The 19,993-nt window shown below is 38.1% G+C and overlaps 1 protein-coding gene across 7 annotated transcripts in view; it reads left to right on the top strand.

The window, feature by feature from the left end:
- Positions 1-19,993, top strand: part of ELAVL4 (ELAV like RNA binding protein 4) — a 105,150-nt gene that overhangs the window by 43,489 nt on the left and 41,668 nt on the right. For all 7 annotated transcript variants that reach the window (XM_050961734.1, XM_050961731.1, XM_050961730.1 and 4 more), the window contains exon 2: positions 8,603-8,843. In XM_050961734.1, coding sequence (XP_050817691.1) covers positions 8,603-8,843 — 241 coding nt within the window. The remainder of the gene's footprint in view (positions 1-8,602; positions 8,844-19,993) is intronic.

The raw sequence follows: 19,993 nt of genomic DNA, 5'->3' as shown, positions 1-19,993 counted from the left end.
GTAGTTTTGATAATCTTAGACTCTCCATCCTATTCAAACAGGCAGAGTATCTGTAGAGGAGAGCATCCTTTGGGAACCACACAAAATGAAATGTATAGTAGGAACAAATGTTGAAGATAAAGAGCCAGATTTGGCCCATTTTTTTTTTTTTGCCCGTTGGTTCCATTGTTTGAAAAGAGCTTGGAGGAAGATGCTCTTGTGATTAAGACACTGGTTGGACTGGAACTAGGGAGTTCTGGATTCAAATCCTATCTCTGACACAGACTCTCTCAATGACCTTGGACAGGTCATTTAATAATTCCTTTCTGCTTTGGTTTCCCCTTCTGCAAAATGCGGGGGTAAAGATAATATACTTTTTATTTCACTCCTACACTACTACTTGTATGTTTAGGGCAGGATAGTCTGTCTGTGTTTGTACAGTGTTGGGTATGAGAAGACTCTGATCTCAGATCCTCAGGTACTACTGTAATTTAAATAGTGTTACTAATAAATTTTATTTTCTTTGCACTGGTAGGTGCATCACAGATGATGGGAATGTAAAAATAAACAAAAAACCCTTCTGCACCTCTGTGTATCATTTTAATGTTACAGACATTTTTGTCCTAAACAAGTTTAGCCATTTAGAAAGAAGAAAACAATTTTATTAAAACAAAGCTTTTTCTTTTAAAATTAATGAATTTGACATTTTGTCAGCGTGATTTTTGTGCGCAGTAAAATTATGGCGCGCAGTAATTGTGAACTTGCAAAAAGTATTTGAACACTGTTTTAAAACTACTGCACTGTACTCTGAAAACAAAATTTTATAATGAAATTAAGGTTTTGTCATGTGAAATAAAATGGCGGTAACAATAACTTCCGATTTAATGCACTTTATTTTCCTGGCTAATCCTTTCCGCTACATGGGTGTGTAAATATTACCTACATCTTTTACAGGAAGAGGGGGGAAGATAAAGCATGTAAAAATTGTTGAGGGGGGGGGTATGTCAAAATACAGAGGATTAGATCATTATTCATTTCTGGGGTACTGGATGTCCCTTGAGGCAGAATTGCTCTATAGCTTAGTTTTCCTCTTTTATTTCATGTTCATGATGTATTGATAAGGTAAATAACAACAAGTCTAGCTGTGTAGTACATAAGCTTTAGTAAAAAGGTAATTGACGGTGAAATTTGACAGTTGTGTTACAGAGAAGAAAATGTGTGTGTTCAAGATCCACAAAGACGTTTTCCTTGCTTCTCTTAAGATTAGCTGTGAGGGAAGTGTGCATGTACATCCAAGGGGTAGCATTTGGTTTTTAATTCCGATTTTTGCCAGTCTGTGCTTTAGAAAAAACAAATAGTTTTAATTACTATTTATTATCATGGTTGTGCCAAAAGGATTTTGTGCCATGTGCTGTATAAAGACATAAGCAGACACAGTACTGGCCCGGAAGAGTTTACAATCTAAGGCCTCATTCCTGCAAACCATTTAATGTAACTGCTTGCTTTTACTACTATGAATAGTCCCATTGAAATCTATGGAGCTACTTATGGCAGTGTAGTTAAGCATGTGTGTAAGTGCCTTTGGCCCCGATTCTGCACATACTTACTATGTATGCTTAACTTTTCACTTGTGAGTAGTCCGTTTGGCTTCAGTGGGAATACTCATGTGTAGAGTTAAGCACATATGTGTTTGTTGGTTTGGGGCATAAGACTCCAGTCCTGAAAGCAGCTAAACCCAGTTGGGTCCCTGCACTTGGGGAAAGCTTCTTGAAGGATCATGGTTCATACAATGCAAAAATCCTTGCTGTCGACACTGTTCGTATACTGGGAATTATTTTTTAAAAACTGTTTTTCACTAAGGACTTGTGTACATGGCGCCGCAGTCTGGACTATGGTGGTGTGAATTGCAGAGCGCTGTAAAGTGTTGCACTTTAATTGCCCCATATGGACCCGCTGGAGTGAGCAAGAAGGTGCTTAGCTCACATTGATGTAATCCCGTGTCAAACAGTTTTCCTTGTAAATGTCTACTAACATTTTATTTAAATATGGCTATGGGACCTCCACCATAGCATCATTTGTTTTCACATGTAAAGCAAACAACTTGCAATGCTAATTAAAGTGCTCTCTTATTTTATCTAAGAGTTTTGCATTATTTATCTAAATTCTCTTTTATGGATGAGTGTTCTGAGTTTGTTCATTAATGAACGCTTAGAAATAATATAAAATTAGACCTCATGAATTCTTCATGAGGTATAATTTACCATGATCATTTTTCCTGGCATTTAGGTGCTGTGAACAATTTATAATATTTTTGACTTCTGAGTGCTACAAATAATCTGTCCATATGAACTGGATACTTTCCATAGTTCTTAGAATTTTTCTCTGATTTTGCTTTCTTAGGAAAAGTCTGTTTTGTGGAATCTTCGCATAACACTGCCCTTTGGTTTTTATAAACAAATATTTAGTTTTGGCAACTCTAATTATTGTACGTTTGCTGTGTATAGCAGATTCTCAGGGTATTACCTATAGAAAGTGTGTACACACATGTAATTCAGATAAGAGTGAGTTTTTAAGGAAATGATTTGTTATTATAAAGAGTTTTCAGTGTATGCAACACTCTTCTCAGTTCAACACATGGACTGTTTTTGAGACTACAGAGAACAAATTTTGTAAATGTAAAATGTATATTTACATTTATTGAGCCATTGGCTATTGTTTATGCATGCAATAGGAAGATAAGGCTCTCTTAATCTGTTTGTGGGTAGTTTTCTAAATGATTCATTAACTGTTCTTTGTAATGGTAGATAGATGTAACGTATTTACTGTACTAACAACTAAAGATTAATGTCAGTTACCAGTAGCTTGTTTGAGCATTATAATAGTTTTATTTACATTAGACATGCAGGTATTCTTTGCATTATTGGTGAAACTAATATTTTAGCAGGAAGATTAAATCCACTGTATTCATTAGAAATATTGATATGAAGATTCATAAGAAGTATTTCTTAAATATTATTTAGAATGTAGGAGCTGCTGTGGTGGATTTTTGTTGTTGTTGACGTTCTTTGGGGTTTTTATACCGCACTTTGTGATTAGCTGTGCTTTGCAAAACACTGGCAGAGCTTATGCAGTCTTCCCAAGCAACAAACTATTTCTTTGTGCAACCTGTCATATTAAAATATCCTGTAGTTTGCTGATATATCACCATATTGAGAAAAGTAGTACACCAAGAAATAATTTTAGAAACTGGAGGTCTGATGAAACACATCCTGAATTTAGGACAAGACTTGCCTTTATTTGAAATAGATTGATAGACATAAAATAATAATCAAACTTGAAATCCTGTTTTGCTCACATGGAAGATTAGTATAAATCAAATTAACTTTGCCTTATGCTTACATAGATAATATTCAAATTAATGTTGGTTTCTAAATTATAAATGTATACAGTACCTATAATATAACTCTCTTTTTCTAGGATGTTATTCACATATAGAATTAATATAATTCTATGTCTCTAGTATTGTTTCTATACCAGAAGACTACAACACAAAGTGCCCTTGTTGAATAATTTAGAGACAAAGGATATAGGGTCATTTCACAGTTGGAAAAACAAAACAAAACCAAAAAAAAACCCAACCAGGATTCATCTATTTTGAAGGGCGCTTCATCTTGGACTATAACCAATAGCTTTTTTAAAAGGCACCTTTGTAGTGACAGTTTTTTTTAAGGAACATATTTGTTAATCTGTGTATGGAGAATAATATTGTTAGAGATGGCCCAGACTGCCAATTCCTTAAAAAAAATAACTTCATAATACTTGTATTTGTGTGAATGTAGATATGGGGAATTGCTCTTGCAGTGTAACACTTTAAGACCAACAATATCTGCCTAAATTGCATTAAATAAGTTATTGTACAAAAACAACAGAAATGTTGAAGTAGACATCAGTGGCTTAAGTTTTAAACATAACTATGTAAAACATTGTTTCAGGGAAAGTGTATGTAGGGAGAGGGGATTTTGAGATAAGAGAGACTGTTGTATTTTTGCATTGATTTTGTCAATATTTGAATAGACCTTTAGACCTGAGAAGATGAAGGTATGGTTTTTCTCTCTGCAAGACATTTGTGGAAATGAGCTACATCTCCATAGTGATTCTGCTCTAGTAAGAGATGACTTCAGTAAAAATAATAATAATCCAATGCAAGGACCTTTGTAGTAATTCAAACACTATGTAAAAGCAAAAGGTGTGTCCAGGAAATAACAGGAGACCCTTCTCTAGAGTGTTGATGATGTGGTGAATAATAAGTTAACTTCTTTTTTTCAGTGAGTGTAGGGAGAGGAAATAAGTGGGTTGATGAAGAGCATTTTTTAAAATAAATAATTTATTTAAGTAACACACAATAGGTTCCAACAACATTTTGATATTGAAGAGGTAGTAAGCTCTACTATAGCTAGCTTGTAACACACAGAACTAACCTACAGAACGTCTGAGTTTTAAAGTGTTAAGTGGGGGTATGTCTGAAAAGAAGTATTAGGACTGTTATTTTTGTTGTCATAAATATTTTAAATTTTTTAAAATGGTTTGTCAGAGAATATAGCCTAAGTAAACATTATCCATTCATGCTGATAAGAACTCGGAGTGCTTTCTCTGATATGTAACTGCTTTTATACATAAATCCTCAAAAATCTCTTCCACACGAAGGAAAGTCTTATATTATTTAATGAAAAATCAGTGCCTCAGATGTTTGTTATGAACGTTTCTGGTAATATATTTTGAGTTCCCATCAGGTTTTTTTTCTTCTTGTTCTCTCATGTAGAGAATAAGAAGGCAAAGTTACTTTTAGAAACTCTCACAGTATTTCAGCAGAAAGCAAATCTTGTGCCCGATTTTCCTTTACGTTGGTGAAAATGAGGAGACATTTCTTTGACGGTTAATGAAGTTGAACCAGAGTAAGTGAGAAGAAAATCTGGCCCTAAGATGCCAGAGTAATGAATGCTGAGATGCTGGCAGTGAGGAAAACATCTTAAAGGGAAAATGTATTTGTTCAAACTCAGACTTTATAATTTCCATTATGTTGTAATTTTAAAAATCTTAAGAGTGAGCTATATATTTTGCTTGGTGTTGAATATAAAATTTTAAAGAATATAACACTTTGTACAACATTTTTAACCACTAGAATAGCTAACATTGAATTTTACCATCCTGTATGGATTTTAAAATCAAGATGAAAAAAGATCAAGGGGTACATATTTAACAAGAGTAACTAGCATGCCTCCTGCTTGTGTTACTAATAATAGAATGTCAGCCTTTACTTCTCAATGCACTGCTCTGAGAGCATGATCCTGTTCTCATTCAAATCAATGGTCGTATTCCCATTAACTTCAGTAGTGTAGGATCAAGCCTTAAAACAATTTATCTGACATTTCAGCCTATTTTTTAAATTAAATCTATTGCAGTGGTTTATATATCCATAAAGTGCTTTAGTTAACCATACCTACTCAGAATTTCCAGTCTCTAAATTTATTAATTTTCAGTTATTCATTGGGTAAAATATTGGGTTTTGAATTTTGTGGTTGATATAAACATTTGTAACAGCACAGATCTATTATAACCTGTGTTAGAAGGCACGGTGTAGAAATTAACCAGTGAAAATGGTGAAATGATAGACGTTAACTAAAACGAGTATGTAAAATAAACCTATTTTATCAGAAGAGGATGACTACATCACTAATATTTGTGGACGTTTAAAACTGAGTTAAAATGTTAACATTGGACCTGGTCCTGCAGAGCTCCCTCATCTCCTGTGGGCTTGGAGTTAAGTTTGCTCAGCACCTCAGTAGAAAGTATGAACCAAGATTGTGTTTTTTTAAATCAGTTTGATGCAGTTATGTTCATACAACATAGATGAAAGAATTATGCTCAATTGAGCTGTAACTCCCAGAATACATTTGTTCAGCAGAGCGAGGGATAACCACCTCTACAGTAGACTACCAGCAAAGCTTACTGGGACTGGAATAAGTATTGTATTTAAGCTTAGAGAGGTACAGAAATGGAATGGAGTACAACATATTCTCTTTACTCTAAATCCTTTAATAGCATGTATAGGTGAATATACCTCTGAAATAGATATCATCTAGACTGAAGTAGGGAACATACTTTATGGTTGGTAAGTGTCCAGAACAGTGGATGGGGAAATGTTCAGTGTGGCTATCTGAAGATTTAGGCAGTTTCTGGTCATGTGATTTGGCAGTAGTGGTTCTGACTGGAATCTGTTGATGTTTTTAAGAAGTTGCCATTGTTATGAAGCCATCACCTACCTACATGCTCTGATTTTACTTTCCAAATACACTGCTACCCCGCTATAATGCAACCCAATATAACACGGGTTTGCATATAGCGTGGTAGCAGCGGGGCTCAGGCGGCTCTTAAGAGGGTCCAGGGCTCCGGCTGCTGCAGGAAGCCCTGGGTCCTTTAAGTCATCGCTGGAGCCCTGCCACTGCTACCCTGGGGCTGCGGCAGCGGGGCTGGGCTGGCGATTTAAAGGGCCCGGGCTCCCTACAGCGCCAGAGCCCAGAACTCTTTAAATCACCGCCGGAGCCCTGCCGCTGCTACCCTGGGGCTGCGGCAGTGAGCCTGCCAGCGATTTAAAGGGCCTGGGGCTGCTGCGGGGAGCCCTGGGACCTTTAAATCACTGCTGGAGCCCTGGCACTGCTACCCCGGAGCTGCGGCAGCAGGTCTCGCTGGTGATTTAAAGGACCTGGGGCTCCCCGCGGTTGGAGCCCCGGGCTCTTTAAATCACCATTGCAGACCTGCCACTTCTACCTCGATATAATGGCATTTTACTTATAACGCGGTAGGGATTTTTGGCTCCCTACGACCGTGTTATATCGGGGTAGCGGTGTAGTTCTATTTCATATATTTGCCGTGCCTTTTTGTTAGCCATAGTGAAAGGTCTTCATTCGTTGAAAACTGTTAAACAAAGTTGCTGTTACTTGCTGTGCCAAATACTTCAAAAATAGCCATTCAAATCTGTTTATGTCCAGTTATAAACAAAGGGGATATTTCATAGGTGAGGTATCAGAAGCAATACTGAAACACATAAATTCACAATCATTTTGGTTTGGTTATTTCTAGTGCTTCCTTTAATTTAAATCAAGTAGAAAACATTAATTCACCTGGTACCAGTCTAGTTTAGAATACTTTTTTTTTCCCTCTCCAAAGTTTTGTTGGGAATTATTAAATCTATCTTGTCACAATATGTACTTTCCTGACTTTAAAGAAAGAAACCAAAATTAAGTCTTAGGTAATTATTGTAATTATAGGATCAGATCGACACAGGGTTCAAACTGTATGGTATCTCAGTACTCTTAAGTCTCTCTTGGATTTTTCCTTTATCTTTAAATTTCCTTGCCCTGTGTTAGTGGGAGTCTCTCCTACTTGATAGTACGTTAGATCACTGAATATCTGATGCTGTCTTTCAGAAACAGAGACCTTGCCTACACTGGAGATTTTCCATGATTACAGCCATCTGCTTAGCTGCACCAGTGCAACCCCTTGAGTACACAGAGAAAGACAGTTTGCCCTGGTAGATTTTACCCCTATTAAGGTAGTGTCCACCAGTGCAAATCCTGGCTTTCCTCATCAATACCCGGGATTGCACTGGTACAATTATACTGAAGTTAATGGAGCTTCCAGGTGAAAAGCTCTTGTATTATTAGATGTTGATCTGCAAATGCATACGTACACTTCAGTTGTGTGTTTAGTCGCACTGGCAGCTCAGATGCATCAGTGTTTGCAAGACTAGACTCTTACTTTGTAACTAAAAAAAGACCATTCGAATCTGTTTTTGTGGCCTTAAATTTCAAGATGGAAAGGTGTTTTGATTGTTATCTGTGTTCCTACCTGTGAGCCATTTGAAAGTAATAGCTGTGGTAGAATCCAAAAGGCCCTTTGTGATTACAGCAAACACTAGAATACTCACATCCATGAAGTTTGCAGGTTCAGGGCCTGATGCTGTAAAGAGGAGTTAGTCCACTAGTGAAAAATATTACCGGAGAATGCAAGTAATCATTGGAGCCAATAAAAAGTGTGTTTTGTGTGATCGGGGGTTATTACTCAACGGTGATCCAAACAACCACCATTTGCAATGCTCCCACTTAATTTGGTGTCATTGCACTTTGTGATACAGTTATTAAATAGGCAATATATTTTACTTTTTCAGTATAGAGCTCTATATTTACCTCTTCTGCTTTAATGGAACTGTAATTTTAATCATGATTATTACCTTAAATTATAATTAAATTCATGCTTAAATATACATTTATGAAAATGGTTGTGTGATAAAAACAGAAATTAGCTTTGCATTAACCAAAAAAGGGAGTTTTTTTTTTCACTGCTTCTTAGTATATGCTCACAGCCAAAGACTAGCATGACCTACTTTACTATAATAACACAGGAATCAAGCTCATGTCTTTTTCTTTTTTTCTTTCTTTCTTTTTTTTTTGTTAAAGTGTCTGAATTGGCCATGAAAGCTGTCTACTTATTGATGTGCAAGTATCTTTAAAAATAGCAATTGTATGTGAAACTTCAGGCAGTTTTTGTTTTATTTATTTTTATTTAGATAATTAGCACCATGGAGCCTCAGGTGTCGAATGGCCCTACATCCAATACGACCAATGGACCCTCCAGCAACAGTAGAAACTGTCCTTCCCCCATGCAGACAGGGGCTGCCACAGATGACAGCAAAACGAACCTCATAGTCAACTATTTACCCCAGAATATGACGCAGGAGGAATTCAGGAGTCTCTTTGGAAGCATTGGTGAAATAGAATCCTGCAAACTTGTGAGAGACAAAATTACAGGTATGCTCTTAAATATTTTTGATGTTGGCTTAGATACACACTTCTACTTTACGTAATCCTTTGGGCAACACAACTTTGGTGTCTTTAAAATATTCATAGATCTGTTGAGTTGTGCATAAGTGCATACAGTGGACGCCACAATAATTACCTTAACTGCTTATCCCCAGAATGGGAAATCTTGCCAATACCCCAGTAAAATTCCTGCAGGTGGGTAAACCTTCAGTCTTCAGTGGTGTCTACTGGGTATATATACAAATTGCAGGAGAAGCCAATTGTGTTCCAAGCCACATAAAGAGTTAGAAAAAGAATAACTAAGATTTCTGAAAAATTCATCATGTATTTATAAAACATAACTGAGAGGTGCATTTTGTAGAGGTTTACAGTTCATTTGAAGCCATTTACTTCCCCTATCCTCCTTTATTTTATTTATTTATTTTTCCCCTAACTTTAAAAAGGATAGTCTAAATCTTGTGCTGTGTTTTTTGATTATTGGGTCTTGTTTATAATTTTGTTCTCTGATACTCTTACCCTGTCTTAGCCCTTTTGCTCATGGAGTAAAATCTGTTGATAGGATTATCTGCAGAAGTTTCAGAAATAAACCCCTCGTAGTCTAGATCTGTATCAAAGAGAAAAGAAATGGGCGTTTCCAGCCATAGGGGAGACATGAACAGGTGAGGAAATACCTGCTCTGTTCTCCATCTTTGCTGCAGAACTGCAGCCATAGTCATACACTGGAACACATCCTATATTTAAAAAGGCAGTGGGATGAACCATCAGCTTTTATGGCTGATTGTGAAGGCTATGTGGCATTATTACTCCCACTCTAAAGGGGGAGTGGCTGAAATTTCTGCTGCCGTTTGGTGCATCACCAATATCATAGTTCTGATGTAGCATACATACGTGGAGATTGCAGTCACTGCCAGAATCTCTACTATACTGGAACATCATGTTCCCTCATGCCCTGATCGTAGCAGGGTATTGGTTATGCAAGGATCTGTGTGAGTAATATTCAGCCATTTGCAAGTTTCTGAACTCCATTTCTGCTATGTTGCGTACTGGAGCCAGGCACAAGCTAGCGCCACACCTGTGCATGTTCTAAGTAAACCAGCACAGGATCTACCCTTAAGAAACTACAGATGCTCTTACCACATTTCCTTAACTATAGTAAAGGGTTTGACAGTCTTGGAAAAGGAAGGGTTCCCAAAAGACTTGTTCCCCCCCGCCCCCATATAACATACACATAGAGGGCTGTGGGTAGAAAGTGGGATGTAAAACCAGAGTATTCATTTTGAGAAGAGAGAATCATCTTGACAATGAGGATATAAACAAATAGTTTTGCTCTAGCGCTCACGTAGCCTTTGCCCTGACAGTATTAGTGTGATCCACTTAGTGCTTTTAAATGTGGAATGATTCCTTTTTCCCGTATAACAAAGCTCAAATTTAACACTGAGGCACATAATAAATGACAGTAGCCCTGGAGCAAATCGCATTCTCAAAAATGTAGTTAATCAAAACTCTCTTTTGCACATTAGTCGTTATGTATCTACCTCAGAATGTCCTGACTGGAAGACAGCTACAGAAGTGCGAGGAAGAAGATTAGAAAAAGGGCAGTGAGTTGCCTTTACTTGGGCTTTATTTAGATTGTGGAATGTTCCAAGTGTTTTTCTTAAGAGCAGAGCTGCATGCATGGTACAGCAACCTAACACTCTACTAGAATATATTTCCCTGGATATTTCCTAGCACAGCTGTCAATTAGTTACAAAACTATTGTGTTTTTTCTTTCTAATCTAAGGAACTAAAATTACAGGTAACTTCAAGTGTGTTAGATATGAGTAGACAAACAAATAAAACTTTTAAATCAAGTGCCACTAGAGTCTCGTGCTTCCAATCTGGATTTTGATCATGAAAAATCCTATTTTTCAGTAGCTACCACCATATTTTTAGCTTTCTAGACATCTCAGAATTAGTGATGTTTTTCCCTAAATGAAATCCTGAGTTTAGATGAGTAGAAAAATGCCATCTGTTATTTCATTGGTGGGATGAGAACCCTGGATGTTGTCTTAGTCTTTACTTTCTTTCCTGTGTGTACTGTTTCCTCTTGGTTTCGTGCTGCCTCAAGGATTCTGTCTCATTAGTAGATGCTGTAAGAAAGTGCATGTACTAGGTTTGGATATGTTTCTGGGTGGTTGTCCCCCTAGAAATTTTCTTTCAATATAAATTGGATCATTCTTTGTGAAAGGATTTGTGTGCAACCAGTTTTTTCCAAAAATTAGATTGGAGTAAAATTTTCAGAAGCGCCTAAGGGATTTACGGCCTCCGTCCCATTCTCCAGACTGATTTATGCACTTAGGTGCTAAAGCCTCATGGAAGTCAGTAGGCTTCTAAGTGTGAAAATGGAACTTAGGATCTCAGATAACTTAGGCACGTTTCAAATCTTTACACCAGATAATTTCTCTCCATTTCAGAGTCCCAGTTTGGGGAATGGACCTGTTTGAAGTTTGGGGAATGGACCTGTTTCTTTGAGACTGTTATTTTCAAAATTACCTTGTTCACTTTGATTATGCTGATAGAAAACCATGATGGTTTCTTCTGAGTTTTTATTTTCTCTTCATCTTGAATTCACTATGCAATGGAAACAACTGCCACCACACCTAAACCTGGTTCCCCTACATCACAAAGTCCTTGGAGCAAATAGAATAGTGGGGGATCTGACATGCAGTTTTAGCTACTGGTCTTCTCTCCCTGTGTCCAGCAAGAAGACTGGAAGACCAGTCCACTCTTTCCCTCCACCTACTTCAGACACATTTTTTCCAGGCCCCTTAACCTTGAAGCCTGGGGAGTACCAGTGATTAGAATGTGAAATAAATAAGACTCCTCAAACTATGTCTAAACTATGGATGTTGGCCTCTGGTCATGGTACACAGCACTAGATAAGAAGTGTGTCCCCCCCAAGAGGTTCACCAACACACACAGTTGTCATTTTCATCAAGATGAGCATAAACAAATAAAAAGACAAGACCAGACTCTCACTACAGACCCAGTTAATTTGATCAACCCTTGGCCCATGTATTGAGTAGTGAAATGCAAATGAATAAAAATAAGGCTGAAATATCTTTCAAGTTTGTTCTTTGTAGGAGTGAGAGCTTGTCAGAATGTCTGCCTTTTCAATGATTATCTGCTTTATTAACAATATCAGGCAGCATAATTTTTGAACATGTGCTGCAGAATAAAATTAACAACAGTGCACAGTAAATTCTCTTGACGTGCTTGTGGACTTAAGCAAAGCTCTGAAACAGTTCATGTTCAATCTGCTTTTGGATTTTTGCATATTTTTGTTCAGAAAATCCATCTTTTGTGGTAGATAGTTCTTTGTTTTGTCAGTGAATAAACAACATAAAAATATATACAAGATGTATTATAGAAAGTAGGGACTGATAAGTGAGTCATTTTAACGAACACTGGCACAGTTTCTGTGAAGAATATTGACCTCTTTCATATACTGTACAATAAATCGCTTTCTCCTTGCTGGTAAAATATAACGTTGATTTTAAAGTAGAAGCAAAGTTTGAATTAAAGTTGTGGTTAAGGGAATTTTAAACAAGTGCTTTCAGAAAAATAAAAAGGCATATTTCAAATGTGATCTAAAATTGTTAGACTAGCAAAATCATAGCTCAGGGGTTTGAGCACTGGCCTACTTAACCCATGGTTGTGAGTTCAATCCCTGAGGGGGCCCCATTAAGGGAACTGGGGTAAAAATCTGGGGATTGGTCCTGCTTGGAGCAGGGGGTTGGACTAGATGACCTCCTGAGGTCCCTTCCAACCCTAATAGTCTATGATTCTATGATTCTATGATATTAGAAAAATCTCAAATAGGAGGGTGAACATTTAACTGGGCAAAAGATCTAGTGTTCCCCACCTTAAGGAAATGCACAGAATTTAGTCAGATAATATTTAGATTCCCGAAATATTTTTTACAAGGAGTTCAGAGCTAAACAAAGTCTGTTAAACGTACAAGATCCCCTTGAGAGAATTTATATTCAGGATTGTTATGCCATTATTTTAATAGGGATTAAAGTTACTGTATATGAACAACAACAACAATAATAATCTGTTCAGTCTTCATACAGGTCTTCTGGAACAGTCGTAAGATTTTTAAGAAAACTAATTCATGATGTTACCACTTGCTTAGGAAAGACACGTGTTTAAACAAGCATATGCCTTTATTACTGAAAAAAATGATAATTTGGTAGTACGCTGAACTCAATTATAACAGGAATGACAGGTTCCAAGACAGCCTTTAATTTGGTATTCAAAACCAAAATTGTGAACTTCAGTTTTGTTTGGTAGCTTTTCTAAACAGGCAGGATATACAGTAGCTTTTTAAAAAGATACTAATGATTTTAAAGCAGAGATATAGCTCAGGCATACATTTTAATTATGGGGGAGAAGTTCAACTGGAGAATGTAAGGAAATGAGACAGGGAAAAACAGAAAGACTAAAGATATTTGCCATCATTTGGCAGGGAGTTTTAATAAAAGCAGAACTTGTGGTTATAAAGTGTGCTTATTAAATTCTTCATTTGCACTACCTAATTAATTCTAGCATTTTAAATTAACAGTGAAACTGGTCCCTGCTGTACCATTTCATAGCTACAGCATATTTCGTCCAACAATCCGGTTGTTCAGGTTTAATCAGCTGCTCTCCAAAAATGAAAAAGAAAGGACTTGAGTGGGGAAACTAAATAGCACAAACATTTTGAAGCAGCAGTATATGAAATAGATTGCCAGCTTAGAAGGGAACACAAGCAGATTTTAGACCGTTCAGATTATGTAGCCAATACTGTTGCTGTTATAAATAGAACAGTGTGCAGAGTGGCAAACAACTATTTTAATAAATTGTATAGCTTTCCAGAAGGCTAGTATATATGAGGCAGTCTATGGAAAATAAGGGCTTATTATGGAATACCAACAAAAATAACTAGAATCATCCAAGACCTGTATGATGCCGAATGTGTGGTCAGAGATGATAACATCAGCCAATGATTTGCAGTGACAACTGGGCTAAAACAAGAGTGTATTATGCCCCCACTGTTTGCACTGGTCATTGACTGCATCATGAGGAAAATAACCACAGAAGGCAACAGAGGAATTTTATGGACATATGATAATGGGGAAATTGGATTACCTTGTTTTTGCTGATGACATTATTCTGCTCAGTTCAACACATTGCTTAATGGAAGAAAAGACCCAGCTTTTGACAGACATAGCAAAACAAATTAGTTTGTTCATCAAGAGGGGAAGGATGAACTATATGACTATCAACATTCCAAAAGCAACCATTGGGATAGATGGAGAAACACTGAAAGAAATAAGTCATTCTATACATTTAGGGACCAAGATGTTCTATGATAGTGACGCCATGCTAGATGGTAAGCAACAAATATCAAAAGCAGCAAACAATTTTCATAAACTTGAAAAGATTTGGAAAAATAGCATGATCTGCACTGATACAAAAGTATGAACATTTAACACAGGCATTGTGACTATCCTGCTTTGTAAAGCAAACTCGTGGAAATACACAACAGCAATTGATAAAATCAACTCATTCCAAAGTGAATGTCAGCAGAACATTTTCAGTCTATCGGAAACAGTTTAAAACTAAATGGAGCACACCAGTTTAAACCATCAAACACAGAAAAAAGACGATGATAAACATTTAGGACACTGTAGAAGGATGCCACCAATGTGACTTCCATGAAAGAGAAAAGGAACACCAACTGGAAAGAGAAAATGAGGGTGACCTACAGAAACATTATGTAGCACAAGAGAGAAAGAAGCAAAATCTATCAGCGTGACACTCAGAAGGCCGTACCAAACGAGCATCAGACCAAAATAAACTATGGAAGCTCGTGGATGCCATATGCATGCACCTTAGAGTGCGGAAGGATAAAGAAAAAAGGGAAAAAAGAAAGACAAGTATATGAAAGAAGATGGCCCAGATACTAACATAGACTGGACCTTTCTTCAAACAATGTAGCATCCCTAAGAAAAGTCTTATTTGAGGCAACCCAAATTGGTTATTACTGGTGACTCACATAATGCTTGTTATTTAAGAGGGAAAAAACCCAAACACCTGTTTAGAATCTTCTGTACATGTACAATAGGCCTATCCCCGCAATGCCAAATCTGAAGGTGAATTTTGGGCCAAAGCAGTTTCTTTTTATTCTTTTCTTTTTTTGGGGGGGGGGGGGGTAAACTATTTCTGGTATATATAGATTTATTTGTTGTTAATCTGTAGAGAAATTTCAAAAGTGATTTTTAAGGTGCAGGTTTTGTTTTGGTAAAATCTTGTAATGATCCAGACATATTACAGAGTAAATGTGTGTCACAGGATTGCTGTGTGGGAAACATGCAGCATATGACAGTTTGAATATTCCTGGTTTATATCTTGAAATCAGATGTCCAATCAGGAATATTCCAGTGTGGGAAGTTCATTCCCACCCCACTCCGCCGCCAGTTTTTTTAAATTTGTACCCAACTCTGTGAATGAAGCATAAAGGTTGCCACATGTCATTTGATGTCAGTTTATTAATATGCACCAGAGGTAGAGACTGGGATTTGTCGAGTGTTGCTGTAAAATTTCAATTCAGGAAGAGTCTCAACCACTGACCTCTTGATGGCTCAAGTGAAAAGAGAGAATGTACCCGCCACTGAGTGAAAGCACTGAAGTAGGCTCTAATCTGCATAAGGTTAGAGTCTGGTTATTGGGTGTATCTTCTACTATCCTAGCTAGAAATTATGGGCCTTAAAATCTCCCCTCTCCTTGTCTCGCCTTCCATAACATGGAGGGGAGGAAAGAAGCAAAAGGCTCTGATCAAATTGCCCCAAATTTATCTACATGAGGAAATTGGAAGCAATGTCCAATTGTGTGTTGTGTGTACTGTGTCATTGTAGGGTACCGGAGTAAGCTTTGTTGCAAGCAATGCTGCTGCCTTCCAGGTTCTTTCCCATAGACACTAAAACAGTAGTTCTCAAACTTTTGTACTGGTGACCCCTTTCATATAGCAAGCCTCTGAGTGCAACCCCGCTTAGCAATTAAAAACACTTTTTAAATATATTTAATACCATTATAAATGCTGGATGCAAAGCGGCGTTTGAGGTGGAGGCTGACAGCTTGTGACCCCCCCCATGTAATAACCTCCCGACTCCCTGAAGTGTCCCAGCCCCCAGTTTGAGACCCCCTGCACTAAAACAATGAGTAACCTGATATTAAAGCATGCATTAAAAGGCCTTTAAGGCAAGAGGAAGAGGAGGCTGGCGCTATTAAGGTGATCACTCCTTAGACGAGCAGGTGTGACTATTTCTTTTTCCTGGCCATCTGTTTTGCTAGTGACTCACCAGCAAACACAAGAGGAAAATAGTGTGTGGTTGAAGTGACGGGTCTAGATTTTATTTATTGACTAGTTGTTTTGGATGCTTTAATTTTTTGGTGTTCAACTGGTGATGTCTTAGTAAAGCCTGTTTTTTTTATTGATGGGGTGTTTGACACTTTCCGAAGCTTGGGCCCCTTCGAGTTTTTCAGTTTGAGCACCCAGAATCACTAATTGCTTCTGAAAGCCCTAGCTAGGGTCTTCATCAGGAGTCCTGATGCCACAAGAGCAGAAGCCTTTAGTTGGCGTTAAATTGCAACAGAGAGTCTGGGAAGTAGAAAGGAGGAAAACTAGATATAGAAGTGTTACATAATGGTGATTCTTCTGCAGGGGAGAAGTTTCTGAGCTATAACAAGCAGGTGATAATAAGGAGACTCCACTAGGTCATTTCCTAGTAAGCATTGTTCTTCCAGTTTCACCCTGCCCACCTGCAGCTGGAGATGTTCATACTTTAAGTAACTTAATTGGAGGGTTTGGTGAATGGTAGAGTAGGTTGGCAAGTGGTCACAATGTGCATCTTGAGAACAGGGAACTTTCTGAAGAAGGTAACAAAACCACACCCCAAAATGTAAAGCCGATAAAGCAGTACCAAAAATAGTATTTTAAAGTTATGACTGGAAAGATCTTTTAGGTAATAGAGTGCATGCAGATAGACAACAATATCATAGTGAAGCCTGTACTTAGAATAATATTGCTAGAAAGAGGTAATGGGAGCTTCTTGTTTTATTAATGGAAAATTCAGTATTTTTATACTGAAGCCTTGATTTTTGTGGCAAAAGCATTCCGTTAAGTTATTTAGACATATTTATATAGAATGGTAAAAATATGCTGCTTTATCATGGAGAAAGATATTTCTCTTATTCATGGAGAAAGAGATCGTACAATTATTGATATCTGAATCTGGTGTGTTTCCTCCTGCTCCTGTTTGTTTGGGGTCTGATTCCAGGAGCTGCAGGTGGAGTACTTTACTCCTGAAAGAATTCTGCACTACTGCACAGTACAGAATTTGCGTAGAATTAATGTTCTGCGCAGAATTACATTTTCCCCTGCAGAATTAGTGCTGCAGAGCCTGGTTCCCTAGGCTCGAGGTGTGCCTGCTGTTCCCGGGTTTGTCAGCCTTGCTTGCTTACGTGGTGTGACCAGATCTCCTCTGTGTGCAGCAGCTGGTGAGCTATGCCCTGTGGGAAGAGGCAGGAGCAACAGCTGTGAGCTGCAGGGAGGGGCCACTGCTATCGGGGAGGGAAGACTTGAGGCAGTGGAGGGCAAGACATGAACTTTTATGGGGACAGATGAACCTTTAAATTGTGATCCCCACCCCCACCCCCCATCAGCAGATACAGGTGGTCTCCTCTTCCCAGTGTTACAGTAACAAAGCTTTGCAGAGCGATGCCTGTTTCGGGGCTCTGCAGGGCAGGGGTTGCAGGGGTTTGAGCCGTGGGAATCTGATGCAGCCCCCTCAAGCACCCCTCAAATACCTCCTCCTAGTGCAAACATACCCCTCTAGTACCCTCCCCCCCCAAAAAAAACCCACTTTATACTTTCCCTTCCCGCAGTAGTGTCCTCTATTTGGGAACTTGGAATATGGTAACCCTACGGGGTTGTCATGGTATAATTTCCCCACTCTGAACCTTAGCGTCCAAAAGATGGGGTACCAGCATGAATTCCTCTAAGCTCAATTACCAGCTTAGTACTTGTAGCACTGCCACCAACCAGGAATTCCAGTGCCTGGTGCACTCTGGTCCCCCCAAAACCTTGCCCGGGGACCCCCAAGACCCAGACCTTCTGGATCTTAGCACAAGGAAAGTAAACCCTTTCCCCCACCATTGCCTCTCCCAGGCTTCCCCTCCCTGGGTTACCCTGGAAGATCACTGTGATTCAAACTCCTTGAATCTTAAACAGAGAGGAAAATTCACCTTCCTCCCTCCTTCTCAATCCCCCTTCCAGACTCTCCCTGAGAGAGAAAGTAATCCTAACACGGAGAGAAATTAACCTTTCTCTCCCCCTTCCCTTCTTTCTCCCCACCAATTCCCTGGTGAATCCAGACCCCGTCCCCTGGGGTCTCTCACCAGAAAAAAACACAATCAGGTTCTTAAACAAGAAAAGCTTTTAATTAAAGAAAGAAAAAACAGTAAAAATTATCTTTGTAAATTTAAAATGGAATAGGTACAGGGTCTTTTAGCTATAGACACTGGGAATACCCTCCCAGCCTAAGTATACAAATACAAATTAAAATCCTTCAAGCAAAATACAAATTTGAACTCTTCCCAGCCAAATGCACATTTGAACTCCTCCCAGCCAAATACACATTTGCAGATAAAGAAAACAAACATAAGCCTAACTCGCCTTATCACCTGGTACTTACTATTTTGAATCTATAAGAACCTGTATCAGGGAGATTGGAGAGAAACCTGGTTGCACATCTGGTCACTCTCAGAACCCAGAGAGAACAACCAAAATCTAACAGCACACACGCAAACTTCCCTCCCTCAAAATTTGAAAGTATCCTGTCCCCTGATTGGTCCTCTGGTCAGGTGACGGCCAGGCTCACTGATCTTGTTAACCCTTTACAGGCAAAAGAGATATGAAGTACTTTTGTTCTATTAACTCTTACTTATCTGTTTATGACGGGTGCAGTGTGAAAACACAAAAATTGACTAAAAGACTGGAGAGGCAGACTTTTCCCCCAAAATGTGCCCAGCTGGCATGTGTGACACACCCAGACTGAGGTGCCTTACAAAAGCATAGCAGAAAAAGGAACTGAGTTGTCAGAGGGGGTTTCTTTAATTTTACTCCTGGGGGGATCTCTTTTGTTGCCTGTATTGTTAGACATACTTGCTGACAGGTGTTTTGAAATAACGTACCTAAATAATTGAAACCAGCATGTTTTGTGTTACTTTGACAAATAAAATATGCAGAATTTTTAATTTTTTGATGCAGAATTCTCCCAGAAGTAACTTATTGACTGAAAGTTATGCAAGCACAGAGCTTGTAATCTTGGGCTTTTTATTTAAATTTTCTCTAGAACACTTGGAAAAAAGACTGTCTCAAATGTTTAATCCTGGAAGAACAAAGATACGTGAGCTAAATGCAGATAATTCAGTACTGTGCTTCACAATCAGTTATATTTATCTGATCCTAAACAACTGAAACCCTAATTTGCATATAAACTATTTTTCAGACTTTGTATCACTAAAACAGTGGTTACATTTAAAAAAAAAAGTCTTCCCTTTTGAGATTACCATTTCCAGCAGTATGTGGCCTGTTTTAAGTATGTTAGGTAGATGGGATTATATTACATAGGGATTACATTAGATAAGATTTTAAAAATTGTTTAGAAAGGATATAAACTCTCATGCTTCATTGCATAAACCAGCTATTGACAGGATTTACAAAGGAAACTCCATTAAGGTTATTCCATTTTCATCCATTATGGGTATGGGTTTGGTTTTGGTTTTTTCCCCACCTTTTTCTGAAGCATCTGATTCTGGCCACTGTTTAGAGACAGGATACTGGATTGGACAGACCACTAATCTGATTCAGTATGGCAATGACTGTGTTCCAGTGCCCCTCAGTATAGGTCACAATATTGCTAAAACCTAGTGGTCTTTGAAAAGAGAAGAAACTTTGTGCCACCACCGTGGGAAGTGATTATATAATTAGCTAACAATCCTAGAATGATGGTTTGGTTGGGTTTTTTGTTTCTGTTTTTTAAAGGTCAGAT

Source organism: Gopherus flavomarginatus, chromosome 7 (genome assembly GCF_025201925.1).
Source record: "Gopherus flavomarginatus isolate rGopFla2 chromosome 7, rGopFla2.mat.asm, whole genome shotgun sequence".
In the NCBI taxonomy this organism is placed as follows: Eukaryota; Metazoa; Chordata; order Testudines; family Testudinidae; genus Gopherus; species Gopherus flavomarginatus.
Note: the sequence above shows the minus strand (reverse complement) of the source record. Positions and strands in the feature narration are given on the sequence as shown.